Below are 20,542 nucleotides of genomic sequence, written 5' to 3'. Positions count from 1 at the left end.
CCCAATCATGCTGTCTTCCTTTACCTTAAAACATGAAAATTGAAAAGATTTTGATGTCATCCAGGGTTCCAAAACCCGGTTTGGATCTGTTAGCAGTAGCCGGAATAGCGGGAGAAGCCTTGCTGGGCAAGACCACAAGAGAGGTTTAAGGGTTTCCGGTTTCAGGCAGCAAATGATCTCCCCCCCCCAATTTATAGCCCTGATTCCTTGTAGCGGGGTGCCCTCTAATCTGTACGCGAATGACAAAGAAAGAAATAGAATAAAAAAAGGTAGAATGAACGGTACCTGGGTGCATGCGGTATGCTGCCCCAGCGCCCAGACACAGGGGTGGGTGAAATGACAGCCGTGCCCCCATGGAAAGGCGGAATTTTACAGGGACACGATGGTCATTTTGCCCACCCGTGTCTCTGTGCAGCATACCACGTGCACCCAGGTAGCGTTCTCTATCCCTAAAAAAATTACGTAATATAAAGTTTAAAAAGCGGGTTGGACGCCTAGTGGCCTAGGTGACCAAGGCGGGTTGCCTTTCATGAGTCAAGTAAGTTGCCCCATTACTTAGCACTCCCATTAGTGCCTGGATGCCAAGGTGCCGCCTTGACAACTATGACTACTACATTAAATAATAAGAAAAAGCTGGTAAAACGGCCCCATGATTTGGACTCTTTAAGGTTTCCTTACTGAAATCTGAAACTGGTCAGATTCATTGAATCTGGACACTTAAGAGTGGTCCAATTGATAGGATCAGATTATTGGACCCAACCAATGGCCCTGGTTTGCTGCTGCATCATATATTGTCTTACAATACTGGTCTTAGATTGATAGACATACTCATTTTATGTGAGACTTGAGATTCCAGTAGTATATGGATCACCTAAAACAAAAAGGTCGCCATTAAATCTAGGCTATTTTGGAGTCAGTAAATAAAGCCAAGGTGGCCTGAGTGGATTGGTGACTGTAGACATGACTGCTTATGTGTTAAACAGAGGATATTTCTCTGGATAGAGTGGATTTGTACACAGAAGTTGTGTAGCCAACCCTGAGTAGCTGGGACAAGGCCTAGTCAAGTATTTCAGACTTTTACTTGGTTGATTGGTGTTTTTGTCTTGGTGAGTGAATCAACTTAACTCATTTTTGCAGATACGCTTTGTTGGGAAACAGTCTAAGTGTAGCAGTGGTTGCACCCTTACTTCGTTATCTATTTGCTGGGCCATTATGATCTTGATGATATCAGCTTGAGGTGACATCAGTCCTGTGAATTCATCAGTAAATTTTGACCAACACAAATTGTTGCTTGATCCCGACTTTCAGTATAGTGATCTGCGGACTCCTACACATTTTGGGTGGGTGCAACTAGAGGACTGGGTGAAGGGTCTCAAAAAAGGTCAGATTAAAGACAGTACAAACACCAATGCTGGATCGTTGCATCCCTGCCCATACTGTGTTTCACCCTCAATGATTCAAATGCAAGACTTGCTCCAGTTAAACTGCACGGCGGATAGCCTTACACACTTACTGGTGATTGTTGTATTTTCTAAGTTATGTGATGCAAATTCAACAGTGTGTTGCTATCAGTGTTTCTTTGTGCCTTTTTTTCAATATTACTTGATGTGTAATCAACCAAGAAAATCTGAAAATATTAATCTATATTAGTGCTGTCAGGTTTTGCATTCTTTTTTTGTTGCAATAATATGATTTTATTTTCCATCATTGAAAGAAGGGTCATTGATGGGCAGTGATTGTTGTTGTTGGGTTTAAATTTTTTGCTAATTATTCTTGCTGGACCTCCTTTTGATTTTCTTGGGCATGGTAAGATGGTCTGGAACACCATGGGAGATCAAAAATTCAATGTGCCAGAATTATTATATCAAATGTGACTTAATAGCATTCTGGTGGAAGGTTAAGAGTAAAGTATGTCAAACAAGTTGGTTCCAGGATGAATTCAAAATTTATAATTGCAGTGCTATGATATGAATTCAGAGGAAGGTATGGAGGATCGAATCCCTGGTTTTCCCTGTGAGGTTGGTTGATCAAGAAGGTCCTTCACTGCAAGTATCACAAGTTCACAATTGATAAAAGAAACAGGGCATGGATAATATGCTTTACTAGTAAGTGAGGATGCTTTCTAGACCAGTTCAGATTTGTGTGAACTATTGACATAAAACAATCTGTAGCAGTATTGTGCAACCCGGTCCAGCTGGTCGAACTGATTGGCCGCCACCCGTTCATCTGAACGAGTGGATCAACTAATTTTTTTAAAACTTTTTTACCCTTGATTCTTACTGATCCACCGATATGACATAGCCATGGAATTGGTTGATTCCGATATCGATTCCTCAGACCATGCAAGGGAGATTCCCCTAAGATGCACTTTCTTCATCTCGTTGGCCAATGGGATTTTAACTACATTTATGCAAGAGGGAGAGGGGTACCTTATGACACAAGGTGAAGATAAGAGAGTCAAACCCATGACGTCCTGCAATCTACCGTCAAAGCACCAACCGAGCATTCGATAGTCGATACCTATAGGCTATAACCTTGATGTCACCCTCATTTGGCCTTTGTTTTATAATTGGACCAGAAACATTGGTTTTAAATAGGGATGTAAATGGATCGGATTCGGTTCGGATAGTGCTATCTCCGAATCCGATTAGCTTTCAGATGGATTCGAATAGTGCTAAACAGATACAAACACGGATACGGATCAGATATTTTATCCATTTACATGTAAATATAGCTTTTCGGATAGCTATAGCCTATCCGTATCCGCATATGTTTAGCTTTCGGACGGATTCGGATAGTGCTAAACGGATAACGGAAACAGATTTCGACTATTCATTTACACCCCTAGTTTCAAACCAGATTGAGCTGGTCCGCGCACCTCGTTGGTCCGACCTGTTTGGTACAAGTCTACTTGTAGTGCAAAAGGAAACAACTGAATACTGATTACCGAAACCCCTTTAAACCCTGCAACACCGTGAACCTTGTCAAATTGCCGGAGAGGAACTTTGATCGGTAGGGTTTATTAGATTCGAGCTTAATTGAAAACAGCCCGATGAGATTCTCAAATGCTCCTTCTACTATCTCACCATGGCTGCTCCGCTCCTGCAGAAATCCCAAGTCCCTCTGCTCGCAGACCCAAAATCGAGTCGTGAGTTCAGAAACAATGATTTCGGAGGAACCCGTCTCAGGATCAGCTTTTCTGGAAGAACCTACTTCAGAGATGGAATCTCCAGAGAAACCAAACTCCCAAACTGAGATTTTGGAGCAGCCCACTTCTGAAGAATCCAAGTATGCTCAAACTACCTCACCCTTTTCGCAAATTCAGCGAGATAAAGACGTCAGTCAGGATCACGTAATTGAAGTTCTTTTGAATAACCAGCACGATCCTATGTTGGCTTTTAAATATTTCAAATGGGCTGAGAAACAGAGAGGTTTCGCCCGAGGTGTCGATCCTTTGTGCTTTCTGCTCCACATCCTCGCACGGTCGAGGAGCCCTTGGGCTGCTCGACATCAGCTGAACGAATGGATTTCTGGTAATTCTATCCCTAGCGCAAGTGTTATGGTCGACCGCCTCATTGAGAGCTCGAAAAGGTGTGAATCACATCCCCGTGTGTTTGGTTATTTGTTGAATAGTTATTTACTAACTGGGAGGCTCGAAGAGGCAGTTGAAAGCTTCGATAGAATGACTGAGAACGGGGTTGTCCCTGGGACTGCATATAGGAATAGTCTTCTGAATGCTTTGGTTCGGGCGAATATGACTGATAAAGCTCGAAATTTGTATTGGAAGATGATGGAAGAAGGAATGGAATGCGATTGCTTCACTCTAGATGTGATGATGCGTGCTTGTTTAAAAGAACGGAATCCCCGGGAAGCGGAGGAGTGCTTTCGGAGAATGAAAGCTAGAGGATTTGAACTTGATCCAGTCGCATATACAACTGCTATTCGGGCTGTTTGTAAGAAACCTGATTCCAAGGCTGCCTTTGAGTTGTTGAAGGAGATGAAAGATATGGGCTGGGGTCCATCTGAGATCACATATTCCGACGTCATTGGAGCTTGTATGAAGCAGGGGAATATGGTGGAGGCGTTGAGATTGAAGGATGAAATGGTAAATGACGGCCTGCCTATTAATTTGGTGGTTGTGACAAGCCTGATTAAGGGGTATTGTGTACAAGGCAATTTGGATAGTGCTTTGGATTTGTTCTCCAAGATGGCTGAGGATGGAATCTGTCCAAACAAAGTCACATTTGCAGTAGTCATTGAAGGTTGCTGCAAGAATGGAAATATGGAGAAGGCCCATGAGCTTTATACCCAAATGAAACTTATGGGTATCCCCCTTAGTGTCTTTGTTGTCAACTCCTTGATCAAGGGTTTCTTGAAAGCTCAATTGTGGGAACAGGCATCTAAGCTTTGTGATGAAGCGGTTGAGAGTGGGGTAGCTAATGCTGTCACTTACAATATTCTTATACACTGGTTCTGCAAAGATGGTCGGATAGCTGAAGCTTGCAATCTGTGGGACAAGATGTTGACGAAGGGGGTGGAACCAAGCACAGTTTCTTACAACAATCTGATACTTGGCCACTGCAGGCGAGGGAACATGGACTTAGCATCTTCTGTTTTGTCAGAAATGGTTCAAAGGGGTACCAAACCTAATTTGGTCACCTATTCGACTCTGATGGATGGGTATTTCAAGAAAGGTGAGATTGACCAAGCTTTCAGTGTTCATGAACAAATTTTGAGCTCAAGGATTGCTCCAAATGACTTCATATACAATACAATCATAAATGGTCTCTGCAAAGCTGGTCGGACATTTGAGGCAACTGAAATGTTGAAGAAATTCAAGGAGGAGGGCTTTATTCCCATCTGTATGACTTACAATAGCATTATTGATGGATTCATAAAAGAGGGTTCCATGAACTCGGCATTGACAACTTATCGAGAAATGTGTGAGAGTGGGGTATCCCCTAATGTTGTCACTTATACAAGCTTGATTGATGGTTTCTGCAAAAGCAATAATATCGATCTTGCTTTGAAAATTCAGAATGAGATGAAAACAAAGGGTCTAGAGTTAGATATTGCTGCATATAATGCTCTTATAGATGGCTACAGTAAAAGAGGGGATATGAGACGTGCACACGAGATTTTCACTGAACTCCTTGAAGTTGGTTTAATTCCAAACACTGTTATTTATAATAGTCTGATTGGTGGGTTTAGAAAATTAAATAACATGGAAGCAGCACTTGCCTTGCATAAGAGAATGTGTGAGGAGGGAATTCCATGTGATTTAGCAACTTACACCACTTTGATCGATGGATCTCTTAAATCAGGCAATATAGTCTTTGCCTCAGAACTTTACACCGAGATGCTAAATAAGGGTATTGTGCCTGATGTTATCACTTTCAGTGTTCTCGTACATGGTCTTTGCAATAAAGGGCAGCTGGAGGATGCACGCAAAGTCTTGGAAGAGATGGATAGGAAGAAAATGTCCCCTAATGTTCTTATATATAACACATTGATAGCTGGATATTTCAAGGAAGGAAATCTACAGGAAGCTTTTAGGTTGCACGATGAAATGCTAGACAGAGGCCTTACACCTGATGATACAACATATGATATCCTTGTAAATTCAAGATTTCAAGGTAACGTCCCCCTTACTGTTGCATAAGGTTCCTTAGAACAACTTTTCAAATCATTACAAATTGTTCGCAGCATCAAGTTTACTTATTATGATATGCATAAAATACCACAGAACCTTGTGGTATATCTTCGCTTGCCAACTGCAGCTACAAAATGGGTGAGTCCTTTACTGTGCCTACAAACAACATTTTGTTCTTCTATTCTAAACTGGATTAAGCTTCTTTCTTTTACCATCACAGTAGAAGTTCTGTGGAACCTTGCAGTATTTTATTAATGCCTATGCTCTTCTGTATGTTCAGGAAGGTAGCAACCATAAGCACACTGCATGTCATATTATTAGATTAAGCATGATTTTTTTTGTATGGTACTTATTTTTGTTCAATTGAATACTTGGGTTACTAGTTAATCACTAATGATCAAATTTCACAAAATGGGATATTATTGCTGCACTTCATTACCTTGTAACAGAAAATTTGCATCTTATGCCAAGCTCCTTTGCAAATGAATTTTGCAACTAACCAAGCTGTGCTGTCACCACTTACTTCTTTGGACAGAATTTGATCAGTTGAAATATCAATGGTGTGAAACAAACTAGATAGCATTCTGTCCTAAGAACTAATGTTCAACAGCATTCTGTACCAGGAGCTCATGTTCAGTATTCCTCTTTCTACAAGTAGATCATGACCATGCTGTTGGGCAAGGACCATGTTTCTCATGTACCTTAACATATTAATAATTTCTGATCTATATAACTTATAAATATATGAAAAGTTGAGTTCTAGGCAGTATGATTTACTGTGAGATTTTATAGGGTTAGCTTCAAGTCATGTATATGAAAGTGTAGGAAAATGTCCCAGTTATATTCTAGTTGCTGCATCTGTATGCACTTCCAACTAATAGGCTATAGTATCCTTCTAAACTAAAATGTGTTCTCGTGGTCATTGAGTCATGTTTGGAGTAATATTCAAGAAAATATGCAGCAGAGAAAGGAGGAAGATGAAGAAGGAAAGCTAGAGAATAAAGAGAGGTGATGGAGGAACCTGAAACTTGTTCAAGGGTAATCACATCAAATTCACCTCCCAACTGTTCCACTCACCTTTCAGTTACTTTCTTGTTCAAAATGAACCTTTTATGCTTGATTCCTACAATCTGAGGGCCATCTTCCATCATATCTTTCTTTCCACTGCATTATAGGAAACATTTAGTCGTGATTTGAAACAGTCTTAGGTTTTCAAATGTGGCATGATGCTGCATTTTATTCGTACGTCAGCTCTCCGGTTCTTCCAGCTAGCTGTTTTTAATGTCCAGTGGTGTTATGGAGTTGGTATTACCTTTAGCGAGTTTCTCCATCATCTTGTAACACTGAGGTTTGATTGAAATGTTAGAATCTTGCCGAATTGTGCATTTTACTGTTAAGTCTAGGGAGTGCCCTATTTATTCGATTGTGATCTTTAACCACCACCTCATATATGACATCCATTTCATTAATTGTGGACTCCCTAAAAGGATTACTGACATGACACATAGGAAATTTTTTCAATGTCAGTTTAATGGGTTCCATACTGTTGTAACTGCTGTCTTAGTTTAACATAGATCAATCTCTGTGCAAGACAGAATAGCATTTTAAGGATCCACACACCAACAACAACAATAAAAAAGAAAAAACACATGGTGAAGCTCACCTTTTATTTTTAGCATAGATAAGTTACAGTTTTTATGAGGCATTGGACCCTATTGGGACCATTTAAGAAACCAGCAGATCCAAATGGATCAATTAACCTGCCTATAAAGATTCTGGCTTTCTTCTGGGTTTGCTGGCTGGGCAGGGGCTCATTAATTAATTAGATAGGTAAAAAATGTGATACAAATGTACACTTTATTATGTTCATCTCCTATGGAAGTTGCTTGGCTGGTAGCATTTTCTTTTCATTGGGCTAGGGCTATTGTATGGCTTTCCCTATTTGGCCTTGTATAATAGGCCTTTTCATTTAAGGGTTTCTACTTCCAGTCCCCCCCCCCCCCCCAATAATCTAGAATTCAGAAGCCTTATCCATTAGGTCACACGTGCTTGTACTGACTGCCTATGAATTCAAAGATATGGAATAACAGAATTAAAAGTGTCTTTACAACTTGAAGATATGAAATCTGAAGGCATTGAATTGCCTATGCTAAATCAAAATTATGATTGATGTGTGTTCTTCACATTACCTTTATTTAATGATTGAGTGTTTAGTTTAGTTAATAATTGCTAGTTTGCTACATATGATCATTGGTGACAAATTCTGAACCACCTGGTCAGGCTTCTCCAGGCAGTCACTTGTAAAAACCTGGGAGCACAGCTATGGTTTCTGAACCTACTGCATCTTTACATCCTTTCTTCTTGCAAACTGAGAATTCAAAATGTCTAAACTTGCAGAAAGTTAGCTCATCCTACCAGGTTTGCCCCTCAAGTATGTCATTGCTTCATACATTACTCTCTAGTGGCATATTCACTTTTGGTTCAATCCACTTCCAAGGATTCCCTACAATGTTATTTTGACAAGATTTATGTTTTGGCAGGTGAGGAGGTACTCCTGTATGAAGTTTTATTCTTCAAGAATAGATGTGAAAAAGCAGAAACGGGGGATGGATGCTGGATTGATATTTTATCGAGCACCAATAGAGCAAAGGGGTTGGTGTTTATCCGTATAAGACTGTTTCCAATCAGCCATGCTCATCATCTAAACCATCTACACGCATGACCAGTGTACATATATCAAGCTATTGAGGCAAATGATCTAACAATAAATAAATAACCACAGTTGATGATGAAAGGCTCGGAGTGATAAAGAGCACAAGGTGTGAATTATTAAGTGACAATAAAACAAATCACTAACGTGAGTTTAGCTAAGTTCGTAGTTTTTTTTTCTCGAACTTCTGACGTTGTAAAGTAATGTTTAAAACTATTTCATGCTAACAATAATATAGAGCATTTTTACATTTACAGGAATCCATCTGAGATATCAAGCTCCAAGTCCCTCAACTGTCAAGGAGTGAGAGCAAATAATGTATACTTATGGAGCAATGAATGTAGGGGAGAATAGCAAGTGAGTGTTGTAGCTTGTAAGGTGGAGAGGGTTGAAATAGTGCTGGAGATGGGAAGATGGGGCATTTCCGCATTTGTGTATGAAGAGGTTGAAAAAGGGGGGGGGTTTAAAGGAGAATTGTCTTGCACCCTTTTGTTAGTCCAAGTATTGGTATTCACCCCTTGGTGGTGTGCTGTGATAGGTTCATAGTGGACCCATATCTAGAAACCCTTCTCTCTTATCAATTATGGTAAAATAACAAGTAAATTAAGCTCTACAACAAGTTTAAATCCGAGTTTAATCCAGTTTTTGTCAATCATCATGTGAGTAAAAAAAAATTGAATTATTTACATAGCCTCCTAATGAAATAGTGAAACAATCCCAGTTTCCTTTCTCAACTATGGGGTTAAAAAAAAGTGTAATTTCTCAGATCCCAACCACTGTTTCAAAAATCGAAACCAGATTGGTCGAATTTGCCAATTCCGATCTGAATCAACCGTGATTGATATCGATTCTGGTTGATTTGACTTGGCTGATTCAATGGTTTTGGTCGCTGGATCAATGGGTTTTTAGATCTGAAGGCTGGTTTTAAGGTTTTTGCGACCGATTTGAACTTTAATAACTTAGATCCTAACCTATTAAAAAATCCTAGAGAGTAAAAACAGTGAACCATCCATGAGCCATCCTATATTAGGAAGCTTAAGCATGAGTGGGGTTTTAATGTGTCGTACATCTTGTGGCGCGTCACCACAGCTAGTCACGTGGACGAGCTCATCTTTAGACGGCTTGGATCGAACTGGGAAAGCTGAGCACGGTACACATGCCATGTACATGAGGGTTGAGAATAGGGATGTAAATGAATAATTAAAATTCGTTTCCGTATCTGTTTAGCACTATCCGAATCCGTCCGAAAGCTAAACGGATACAGATATGGATACGGATAGGCTATAGCCATCCAAAAAATTATATTTACATGTAAACGGATAAAATATTCGATCCGTATCCATGTCCGTTTAGCATTACCCGAATCCGTCCGAAAACTAATCGAATGCGAATACGAATGCGGATATAACACAATCCAAGTCGAATCTAATCTGTTTACATCCCTAGTTGAGAAGTATGACTTTCTATTCCATCACAGCCGAAGTACGGTAGCCTACTGTTACTGACTTTCCCCATGAAAGTTTTGGTAACTTCTAATTCTAGCAAAAAAAACTTTTTAACTTTCTATCATCAAAAAACCAAAAAAAAAAAAAAAACTTTTTAAATTCCAAACTGGGGAAGCTCGGAAATCAATGCAGTCAATGAACTGAATCTTCTTTCTGACAGATAACAGAGACGTTTCTTACTCTGTACTTTTCTTTCCTTAATTTCAGCTATCCTCACGAGCACATCGATGGTTTTAATCTTCTTTTGCCTTTAAAACCCATAATTCTCTGTTCCTTCCCTGTAACTCCTCTGTTCTCTTATGCAACTCTGTTTTTATTCTCTTCATTCTGTCTTCTCTTCCTTCAAGGATGCACAGATCATCAAGCACGGGAAGAGCCTTTGGTGAGTTCAATGTCAACTTACCACCGGTTGGAAAGCCTTCTCAAGGCCTGAAAACCATGGATGATGATAAGCTACCATTGTACAGTTCCACCTCCAACGACACCAAGAAGGAAACTTCTTCCCATCTCAAGTCGCTTGGGGAGAATGTGGTTCATCTCATACCACTTCTTGTGATCATCTGTTGGGTAATTCTGTTTTTGTTCTCTCGTCCAGGTACATTGTGATGAAACTAGATTGTCTAGTAATTCTACTTTTCTTCTTTTAATATTCAATGTTTCTGTTATCACTCTTTATAGGGAATTTGTTTGTTCAAAATCACCTAGTATTAGTTCTGTGAGTTTAATCATGGATTAAACAATTAAGGGAGGTGAAAAAAATTGATATTTCCTTTATTGATTTAGGTGAAATAGGAAGAAAAATATTCAAGGTCAAACAATAGCCAGCAAATATATTTGTGACTCTTGTTTTTGGATGGAAATAGTTGCATAGCACAAGTTTAGATCTTTGATCAGGGGGTTCCATGAGCAAGAACAATTTAATCTAATTGTTGTACCCTTATCACATGCTAATTCCTTAAGAGAGAAACCATGAAGAAGGGAAGGCACTTGTTTTTATTTATTTATGCATGCATGCATGAGCTCTTGAGTTTGAATGAAGGAAAGAGATGTAATTGACTTCTTCTTCTTCTGTTTTATTTCATAATTAATTTCAGTGGCTTGAGATTGAAACTTGGTTTTCTATTTCATTTGATTAAATTTTTTTTTTTCTTGTAGAGCAGTGAATATAGTACAAAAGCCTGAATTGACTGTTGAAAGAGTTGGAGGTCTGAATATCAATGGTCATGGTAATCAGATTGGTTTGCCATCATCGACGAAATTGAAGGACATTGATCAGCAAGAACATACATGGGTCAGAAAACCTCGAAAGAACTTCAGTTAATGAATAAGGATATGAGGGTTCTTCTCTTATTCCAATTAGAATGCTATAGACATTGTTTACTTCTTTATATTTCATCTCAATGAAGGCAATTTCTCACTTTAAAGTCATATGAGAGCCTGATACATGTACAATAAACTGATGCAATATTTGAATCCAGTGATATTAAAAGCTCTCTCTTCCTTCAGAAATGATTCTGAGTCCCTTTATTAACAGAATAAGAAAAGGTCATTTGCCCCCATTAGTATGCATGTGAAGCCAAACTGAAAATAATCTTTAATTTTAACAAACAAACGCATGAACACATCTCCCCAAACACTGAATTCTGGTAGTCCTGCGAGTGTTTTATATGTTTTATCTTTTGGAGGTATTATTCTATGGACTTCTTTTTCGCTTTTCATGAGCCTTGCAGTGCACTAAATTATGTGCTTCTGATATTTGGGCCCTATCTTGTTTTGAAATACTGATCTTAGTGAGGAACTATTCTCCATTCAGTCTATCAATTCTTGACAGTCAGTCCAAATGTCTACGGTTATGGCTCTCAATGATCTTGCTTCTTGCAGGCCTTAGAGGATCCCCTTGCTTCTGCTTCCTGATTGATTTTGCGAGCATACCATAGAAAATAACAAGTAATAGAAAAGATTATGATTATTGAGGACTTATTTGTAGCAATGAAAGGAGATAAATTCATGAAATTAGCCATCAAATAAAAAAAGACGAAGCTTGGAGATATTCAGATCAGATACTCAACGATCCTGCTACCCAAATTCTCTTGGAAAAAGAACAAGATATAAATAAATGTCATTCCATTTTTCTTTCCAAAGAACAAAACACAGAACAATCGTCAATATTGAAAAACCAACTTAATTTATCCCTTGTAAGAACACCTCCATTTAACATTTTCCACAAAAATATACGAAACGGATGGATTTTGATCTTTAGAAACAAAACGCCAAGCAGTAGAGTCAATAATATGAGAAGATACCAGATTTGGCATAGGAAAATAAGAAGTCATCATAGTCTTTAATAGCCAATGGAATCTAAGAAATAATAGATGCTATAGAACAAGGAAAGACAGCAAAAAGTAAAGCAGAATTCCAGTTTCTTCCAACCATAAACTTAAGAGACTTTATCAAATGATGAAATAGAAAACATGACAGACGCTCGATACACGAGGCCTCACTCCAAACAGTGCTATTCCAACATATCCAAGACCCCCCCCCCTCTCTTTTTAGAACAAATTTGTTTGCAATAATATTAATCTTGGAAAGTATATTTAGCTTTGAGAATTCTGCATAAAGTTTAAAGGATTTTTTAAGTCTCTCCATCAAAGTCAGAGAAGGAGAGCTTCATTATGACAGATTTACAGAACTCAAGCAGAAGCCAAGACCACCTAGATTCTTTTGTTTACAAATATTGGTCCAAGAAATTAAAGATATTTTCTTATGCCCCTCAGATTCACCTCTCCAAAGCTGCAAGTTTATAGAGTCCAATTGAGAATAAATTTTTTTTTAATAAATAAAAACCACCACCTCAAATATGTTGGGAGAAAGCTGAGAACATATTTAATAAGAATAGATCTATTTGCTTGTGGGTGGGCTTTGGTGAAACGACAAGGTTGCTCCATTGTGATCAAGTGGTCATGGGTTCAAGTCTGGAAACAGTCTCTCTGTGAAAGCAGGTGTAAGACTGCATACGTTATGATCCTCCCCAGACCCCACAGTGGTGGGAGCGTCGTGCACTGGGTAGTAATGCTTCTCAAACACCCCCTCCCATTTACCCCTTAAAAAAAGTGAAAAAGAAAAAAGGTGGGGGTGGGGGGAATCAGAATAGCTTAGAGAAGGATCGTTTCTGTGGTGGCATTGTGCAAGTACCAAGAAGAAATGACTAAGCATGTATGCTGAATTCAGGGAATTTAATTCTACTACAGCCCAATGTTCTTAAAAAACTTAGCTCTTTGTTTCCGAGATAGTAAAATTCTAACAAGAAGAAGATTTAATTTGAGAGAGGCAACTAGTCGGGATCCTATCTCATGTATTTGATATGTAATCAAGTTCTAACTGGAAGAATCAATTTGAACGTAGAAACCAATCAAAATCCTATCCCACCAAGGTAATATATAATCAAGTGATGAAGAACTCAAGTTCAATAATAGCACTGGCACATTGTTTTTACTTAGTAATGGAAAGTTCTCACATGTGTGTGCATTCAGATGTTGGGATTTTTAGAGGTATAGTCTCACATCAGTTAGTTCATGTCCTTGGAGTCTTCATATACTTGAGGAGCTAGCTCCCTACACCTAATGCCTTTGAAACTGACTTGTCGGCAAGAATCCGACAGACTATGAAGAAAACTCTGAGGTTGAACTCCACAAGGATGCCACATTCTTCCTGGGTTGAAAGTAAGACCCTCTCAGGAGATTTCTTCATAGCCTGTCGGATTCTTGCCAACAAGTTTTATTAGTTAATAAGCCAGAGGCTATGATTTGTTTCTCTCCCCCACCACACCCCAGATGGGAGGTTTTGACACTAAAAAATATCACATAATGTGGAATTTCCTGCCACTACAATGTCATTTCCTCTGTAAAATGAAACCCCTATTTATTCCTAAGCAGCAAAAGAAATTATTGTAAAGCAGACGAGGGGACTCGTATTGTCACCATAAATTTCCAGGCTTTCTGTATTGATTCAGGTGGCAGTTGCAAGGACACATTTTGTCAATTTGGAAATGCTCTTTAAAGGGCAGAATAGATAAACTGAGCAACCTTGTGACACCAAAATAAGTTACAATTGAACTCCTGGCTCAAGCTTCACCATAAAACGAGATTCACAACCCCAAGGGGTAGCTCAGTTGGTCCTGACTTTCTGCATTGATTCAGGTGCCAGTTGCAAGGACAAATTTTGTCAATTTGAAAATGCTCTTTAAAGGACAGAATAGATAAACTGATCAACCTTGTGATACCAAAATAAGTTACATTTGAACTCCTGCCTCGAGCTTCACCATAAAATGAGATTCACAACCCCAAGGGGTAGCTCTGTTGGCCGGGACCAACACCTCACAATTAAGAGGTCATGAGTTCAACTCTCCTTGGAGCCTACCTATAAAAAACAGAAGATTCACCAGCCTCGGCAAGTGGACTGTGCTCAATATTTCATGTTCAAGGTTCATTATTGATGGAGTTGTCGAGACCCTCGGCTGATCTTTAATCATGTCAAAATGCAGAATGTACCTGCTGGAGGTAGTAATTAATCTGAATCATCAGAACTGAGATATCTTGAGAAGTAATTGAAATCCTTTAACTGCGAATTGATGATTGATTTTCGAAAGGCAGCTCAATGGATGTTGCATTTCCATAGAATTCTTCCAAATTGTATAAAGCACGTTGTGGAGGAAGAAATATGTGGACAACTACATCACCTGTCAACAAATAAACCACTTCGAACATTAAAATAAGGTCTGTCAAATTATTTTTATTTCAGTCCATGAATTCTATTTGTCAACTGGGAATATGTTCCCTAGCTTAAATACTCACAGGCAACAAAACAGGTGGACTAAGAGAACTGGTGCCAGAACACCCCGAACATTCATGTTTCAAAGAAAACGTTGACGTGTGCATGGGCTTTTTTTATTCTCTTTTTTTTTTTTGGGGAGGGGGGGTTGAGGGGAGAGATCAGTAAATATTAACCCCGCTTTAATTTCAGAGCCATTGCATAATTCACAAATGAGAAGAGTAACAAGTTTGTAGATAATATAATTTCATCCCACTCACCCTCTATAAGTGTGTTAGCATGTCAAAGGTAAGCAGATAGATGAATAAAAAGACAGTTTTTGAAGGAATATATTTACATTAATCACTGAGCTTACTTGCTTGAGTCAAGCTGTTATAAATGGTTGGATCAATTTGAGCATTCCAGTTTTCTACAATTGGCACTGTGGAAAATGAGAAATTAAAGCACTCACCAAAATCCAACAAGGTCCATGAGTTGGGTTTAGTGTCACCAGATGGAACTTTTCTGAATTGTTTCTCAGCTAGATCTCTTATTTTAGACCTACACATTGGAGGAAATTGACAGTAATGTTGTTCAAAATATAAACTGAGAGCTAAGTCATTTCTGCCAAAGACAAATCCATCACACATGTAAAAGTTTAGGTTGAATCACATACGCAATGGCATCGATCTGAGGACGTGAAAAAGCTGTGGCAATAATAAAAAATCGAGTCCAATATACCAGAGGCTTCACAAAGAGGACACAGATGTCTGCAGCCTTCACCTCACTAGCAACCTTTGCCAGAGCCACAGCAACTACAGGAATGGCAGGAAAAGGAGAATCCAATGCATTATTGTCATCTGAGAAACTTAGAAGGCAATCATAGCCAATTGAAAAAGACATGAACATGCAAAAACATGCGAAAAAAAATTAGACATGAACAGGTACAATTCACAGCCAATCTCTGAGAATGGGAAAAAGACCAACTTGACACAATTAATTAGGCATAGGGAAAATCATTTGCCAGAAGAAAGCTAATGCTATCCCATAGAACATGCATAAAAAACAAAAAAACAGCCTGTTTTGGCTTTCATTTCCTTTAGGCTCTGTTTGTTTCCAGGTAAAGCCCACATAAAAAATTCATGTAAATCAGTACAAAAAAGTAGGATTTTACTTGAAAACTTTCATTTTACACGGTTTTTCCTAGAAAACAAATGTAGCCTTACTGAGGAATATGTAGGATCTGTACCAAATCTTCTGATAAATGATAAAGAAAAGGAAATGTTTCCTGGCTTTATGGACCTCAGAAAATATTGAAGGCTCCTGCCTCCACAACAGAAGCTCAGTACAGGAAAGTCCATCATTGGTTAGAAGATTATCATAATCATGTAGCAGATTCATCCCAGTTAAGAATTTGTGAAATGGTGAAAGCATGATAAAGAGTAAAGACAAACCAAGCATTATTACTAAGAAAATTTCTATAAATGCTGGAACTATAAACATAACAGCAAGATCATACATAACAGGTTCTGATTCAGATATAAATAACCTTACATGACAAGCTTTCAGCATCATCATCAGCCTCTGCACTAGGGGACTTATTATCCTTACTTCTATAAACTACCTTCCCATATTTCTCAAGCAGTTCATCGAGCATGTCATCTGTGTCTTCAATTACATTCTACAAAAGGCAACATGTTTGTCAACTCACAAACAATAGACACCAACACAACACCAACTGATTTTTAGATATGAGAAATGAATCTTAAATACAAATCCACATACACATACAGACACATGCGTGCACACTCATACATACACATATGGATAGATACTGGGTATTAGGGAACCTGAATGTGAGCAAAAAAAATGAATTAAATAACAGAGGAAAATGCCAATGAATAAGGACTTAAACAGCATGTGATCAAGCCATCAACTCTTAACTCTTAGCAAGTATGGCAAAAAGAACACAACAACTATAGAAAAAGAGGGGGGATCAATTGAATCCCTTAAAAGTCTGTAGCTGAAATGGAGATCCAAAGTTGATCATGATCAAGTGCTTTTTGGGTCGTCTCATGCCTTGCTATTGGTCTTTATCCCCAAAATCTCTCGAGTCTTCTTACATACAAAGGATTTACTTGTTACTAATATATTCTAGCCTCTCTTTTTCTTTAGATCCCTTGTTTCACTCTGATAGTATCGTAGATCGGGGTGAATGCAGAGGAAATGGACGCATTTCCGTATTATTAAGTAAGTAGAATAGATAAAATGGAGAAGAAAAGAGAAAGTAAAATAAATACTTGGAAGCAAGAGAACATTGCTGTACAAAGGGGAAAGTAGAAAGCGAAAACAGGTGTAATGGATATATTTGGAACAAATCAAGAACAAAATGCAGGTCAAAATGGCTACTAGAGGTTGTTTCATCTTCTGGTTCTGCATTTACAAAGAAAGATTCTTTTTTTGCCTACCCAGAGTAGATTTTGAATAAGAAAGCAGAAAAGGAAGAAAATGAAAGGGAGGAGGGATGATGCAGATTCGTCACCAAATAGGGCTTGTTTCATTGGGAATAAGTCTAGGGTTGGGTTACATACATGTTGGGCCTTTGATCCCATGGGTTTCTAATGTAATAGGCCACTTTTATGGACCTAAAATATGGGTATATAGGTTGCATACGGGATTAACCCAATACTTAGGTTATTTTTATGTTTTTTAATTGAACCGGTTCAAATTAGTTGCATCCAATTGGTTCAATTTAAGTGATCATGTGACTTGGTTAAGTGGTCATGTGACAACTTAAGTGGTCATGTGATGTAAGTTGGGTTGGATTAGGACTCTATAAGTCCAGCCATGTTTTGAGTCTATTTCCTTTAGTATTCTAGTTTCCTAGTCAGTTTAAGTTACCTAATAGGTTAGGGATAGGGTTAGGCCATTCCTTTTTAGTGTCTAAGTCTATTTTTAAGTCTTCTATATAAGTTTGTAAGGGAGGCCAGCATTACATACGAATTTTGATTAATAAAAACTCAGCTTTATGCTTGTTGCCTTTACTCCATCGTGAGTGTGCCTTGTGAGTGATATCAAGGTGAAGGGATTGGTGGATCTCCAATCGACTCCTTGCATCGTGAAGATCGGGAGGGCTGCTACTTATCTCCTTGCATCTTGTAGATCGGGAGACCCCATTGTTCATCTTCAAAGCTGCTGCCATTGAAGATCTCTTCAAATCCAGTAAGTTTGAATCTGAACTTTGTTTAAACCTTCTTCTTCTCACTCCTACCCTAACTAGGATTCCTCCATAACTTCAAATCTATCCATTAGTTTTAAACCAAACTTTCAGCATACATCCCTTACATCATTATTGACACTCAATCCAAGTTTCATCAAACCCCCACCACCCTAAACCCTAGAATCCCCTACTCCTACCTCCATTAGGAATTGTCTCCAATAACCTTATCTTGCTTTCCAACTCATCTAACCTACTTCCATTCACTCAAACATCATAAAACCTATATCATTAGACTTCCCTACACCTGCCTATCATTACCATATAAGACAACCCTAACCTAAACCTAACTTTAACCCTAATTTTGACCTAAAATTCAATTCTGCCCAAAATTACAGAATTTCAAAACTCATCCAAACCCTAACCTTTTTATACCATATTGACCCCCTAGACCTGCCCATTAATACTCTATAAACCCCTTTCCCAATATCCAACCCAAACCCTAGGAATTGACCTAAATCCCAGTGCTGTCCATTCGAACCAGCAGCCCCTTTTGTTATTTGATCCTATTGTTTGGCTCCTAGTAGGTCTCCTACCTATCTAGGACTACATTAAGGGAGGGGGGAAAAAAAGAATTTCTACAGAAAGGGAAGTTGGAAAAAAACTGTCAGATGATGCAGCAGCCTATTGACTTCAGTGAGGTGGTGGTCCAGGCCCAAATGCAAACACACTCAAAGGGAGGGAGGGAGGGCGGGAAGTGGCAAGATTTACTAGGACATAATGAATAGAACAAAAGAAAAAGAAAAATACGGCACAATTTAACAGAAAGAAACAAATTTCCCAGGTGAAATATGGGTGTAGAAGCAGAATCAGGGGGGGGGGGGGGGGAGGGGAAAGATGTTCGAATTTTTACTCAACTCATGGTTCAGTTAGAATCTGGTTTAGATAGTCCATCACCTTGAGCAGCATCTGTAAACACAAGTGTTTATTTTCCATCTTCCCCCTCCCACTCCCCACCCCCACTAAAAAGAGTAAAACTTAACCCGACGTAGGAGAATAATCCTGCACAACAATTTTATTTCAGCTTGGGTCAGTGTACCGAGTAACAATGGTTGTGTAACATAGGACAAAGTAGGTAACATGGGAAGGGCAAGTCAAATAATACAGCATAATGAACTACATTCCCTTGTTTCTTCACGTGGCATCATGGTACTGAGTAACACAGTTTCTTTCTCTCATTTTGGGGTGATATCTGGGATGCACAAACAATTGTCAAGCATAAGCATGATAAAGCCATGGTTACCCTCAACATGACAAGATAAATCGTTTGATGAAGGATATCACACATCACAAAGTGTGTCTTCCCAATAGAGAACATGCTATGCAATGTTTATTAATGCCAAGTGATGCACAACACAGGCTAGCATATACAGCTTTGGGTGAGAATTTTCTAGGAAACCAACTTTGCAATAGCCTGAAGTGATAATCGTACGACTCCTGGTCTATGCTACTAAATTGCACAATTCATCACTGCATTATTTTCTCATGTAAGCAACAATTGTGAGGAAATGCTCATCTTTTCCTCATAGAGCTACACATTAAAAAGCATTAGAATCTTCCAACATTCAGCCGTTAACATGTCCACTTAATCTTCTACTGGGTGTTGGTGTTTTAGTCAAAGCTAAGGCCTTAATAGGAGAATGTACAGCAAAAATTCAACTCCAAGCTCATGACACTCCATATGCTAAATATCAGGCTTTATTTTTCCTTCATATAGCTTCCATATTATGGAGGTAAATTAGGACATCTGAACTTGCCGTCAGTCCCTCATTACATATTCCTGTCCAGCCCATGAATGCCACCGGTCTCATTTTCTCTCTTTAATTTGAAGGGCAATCTGGTTTTGATTTTTATGCTTGTTTAAATCTTAATGTATGATGAGTGACAAGGGAGATTTCATCAGCATCTCTCCTTCTTCGCTACCATCCTCATGTAGCTTGAGTGCTTGATTAAATAACCCATCCAGGTGTTCATCGACCAAAATCCTTGTATCTCCTTCTATCACACTCAATTCCACTCAGTAACGGCTGACTTCAAAGTCTTGCCGAAGAAATGGAAATAACACCGAAAGATAATGTTTAACTCAGAAACTGATTAGAAGGGGAAAAGGACAATAAAAACAAACGCGTAGAACAAGATAGACCACTAGAGGAACAACCATAGCTACCCGTTAAGGCATAAACTAAAAGGAGAGACGTTTAAAAAGAAGAACAATGAAAAGGGGTTAAAGATGAAGAAAACGAAGCATACCTCTCCGTTCACATCCTTGCTACCTGAAGGGTTCATAGCTTTGGGGATTTTAATAATTCCAACCTTATCCCTCCTGATCACAGTGAGCTGCTGCCAGTCCTGACTCCAAGTTTTCTTCTGAAACGGTTTCAAATTGTTCTGCAATTGCAGTCTGAACATTGCTGAGTTTATACATGAGGGCCTGTAAAAAGTAGAACTAGTAGAGACTAAAGCCGAGGCCATGAGAGATTTATTGGGCTTTGAGGGCTTTGAGCAGAAACCGTCGAACAGGGGCTTTTACCCAGAAAAAAATGAAGAAAACAGCAAACGAGGGTCGTTAAGGTTTCTTCAGAGAGAGAGAG

The 20,542-nt window shown here is 38.8% G+C and overlaps 4 protein-coding genes across 6 annotated transcripts in view; 3 read left to right on the top strand and 1 right to left on the bottom strand.

The window, feature by feature from the left end:
* The window catches only part of LOC122653047 (tRNA (cytosine(38)-C(5))-methyltransferase 2), a 25,605-nt gene extending 9,507 nt beyond the window's left edge, over positions 1-16,098 (top strand). For 2 of the 3 annotated variants that reach the window (XM_043846977.1, XM_043846975.1), the window contains one exon: positions 1,138-1,555. In XM_043846977.1, the coding sequence (XP_043702912.1) occupies positions 1,138-1,216 (79 nt within the window). In that variant the 3' untranslated portion in view covers positions 1,217-1,555. Of the gene's footprint in view, positions 1-1,137; positions 1,556-16,085 lie in introns of those variants that run through there. The other variant, XM_043846976.1, reaches the window with a different exon arrangement.
* On the top strand, positions 3,031-8,444 carry LOC122653045 (pentatricopeptide repeat-containing protein At3g54980, mitochondrial-like). The gene is made up of 2 exons (XM_043846972.1): positions 3,031-5,791; positions 8,194-8,444. Exon 1 carries the CDS (start codon positions 3,053-3,055, stop codon positions 5,660-5,662), a length of 2,610 nt encoding a protein of 869 aa, XP_043702907.1. The 5' UTR covers positions 3,031-3,052; the 3' UTR covers positions 5,663-5,791; positions 8,194-8,444.
* On the top strand, positions 10,021-11,296 carry LOC122653049. Its single transcript, XM_043846979.1, has 2 exons — positions 10,021-10,463; positions 11,029-11,296. Exons 1-2 carry the CDS (start codon positions 10,217-10,219, stop codon positions 11,187-11,189), a joined length of 408 nt encoding a protein of 135 aa, XP_043702914.1. The 5' UTR covers positions 10,021-10,216; the 3' UTR covers positions 11,190-11,296.
* On the bottom strand, positions 14,392-20,542 carry LOC122653048 (protein Iojap, chloroplastic). The gene is made up of 5 exons (XM_043846978.1): positions 20,202-20,542; positions 16,229-16,355; positions 15,351-15,489; positions 15,147-15,235; positions 14,392-14,603 (listed from the first exon to the last, which is right to left on the bottom strand). The coding sequence occupies exons 1-5, from the start codon at positions 20,421-20,423 to the stop codon at positions 14,482-14,484; spliced, it is 699 nt and encodes a 232-aa protein (XP_043702913.1). The 5' UTR covers positions 20,424-20,542; the 3' UTR covers positions 14,392-14,481.

The sequence above is a fragment of the Telopea speciosissima genome, chromosome 2 (genome assembly GCF_018873765.1).
Source record: "Telopea speciosissima isolate NSW1024214 ecotype Mountain lineage chromosome 2, Tspe_v1, whole genome shotgun sequence".
NCBI lineage: Eukaryota > Viridiplantae > Streptophyta > Magnoliopsida > Proteales > Proteaceae > Telopea > Telopea speciosissima.
Note: the sequence above shows the minus strand (reverse complement) of the source record. Positions and strands in the feature narration are given on the sequence as shown.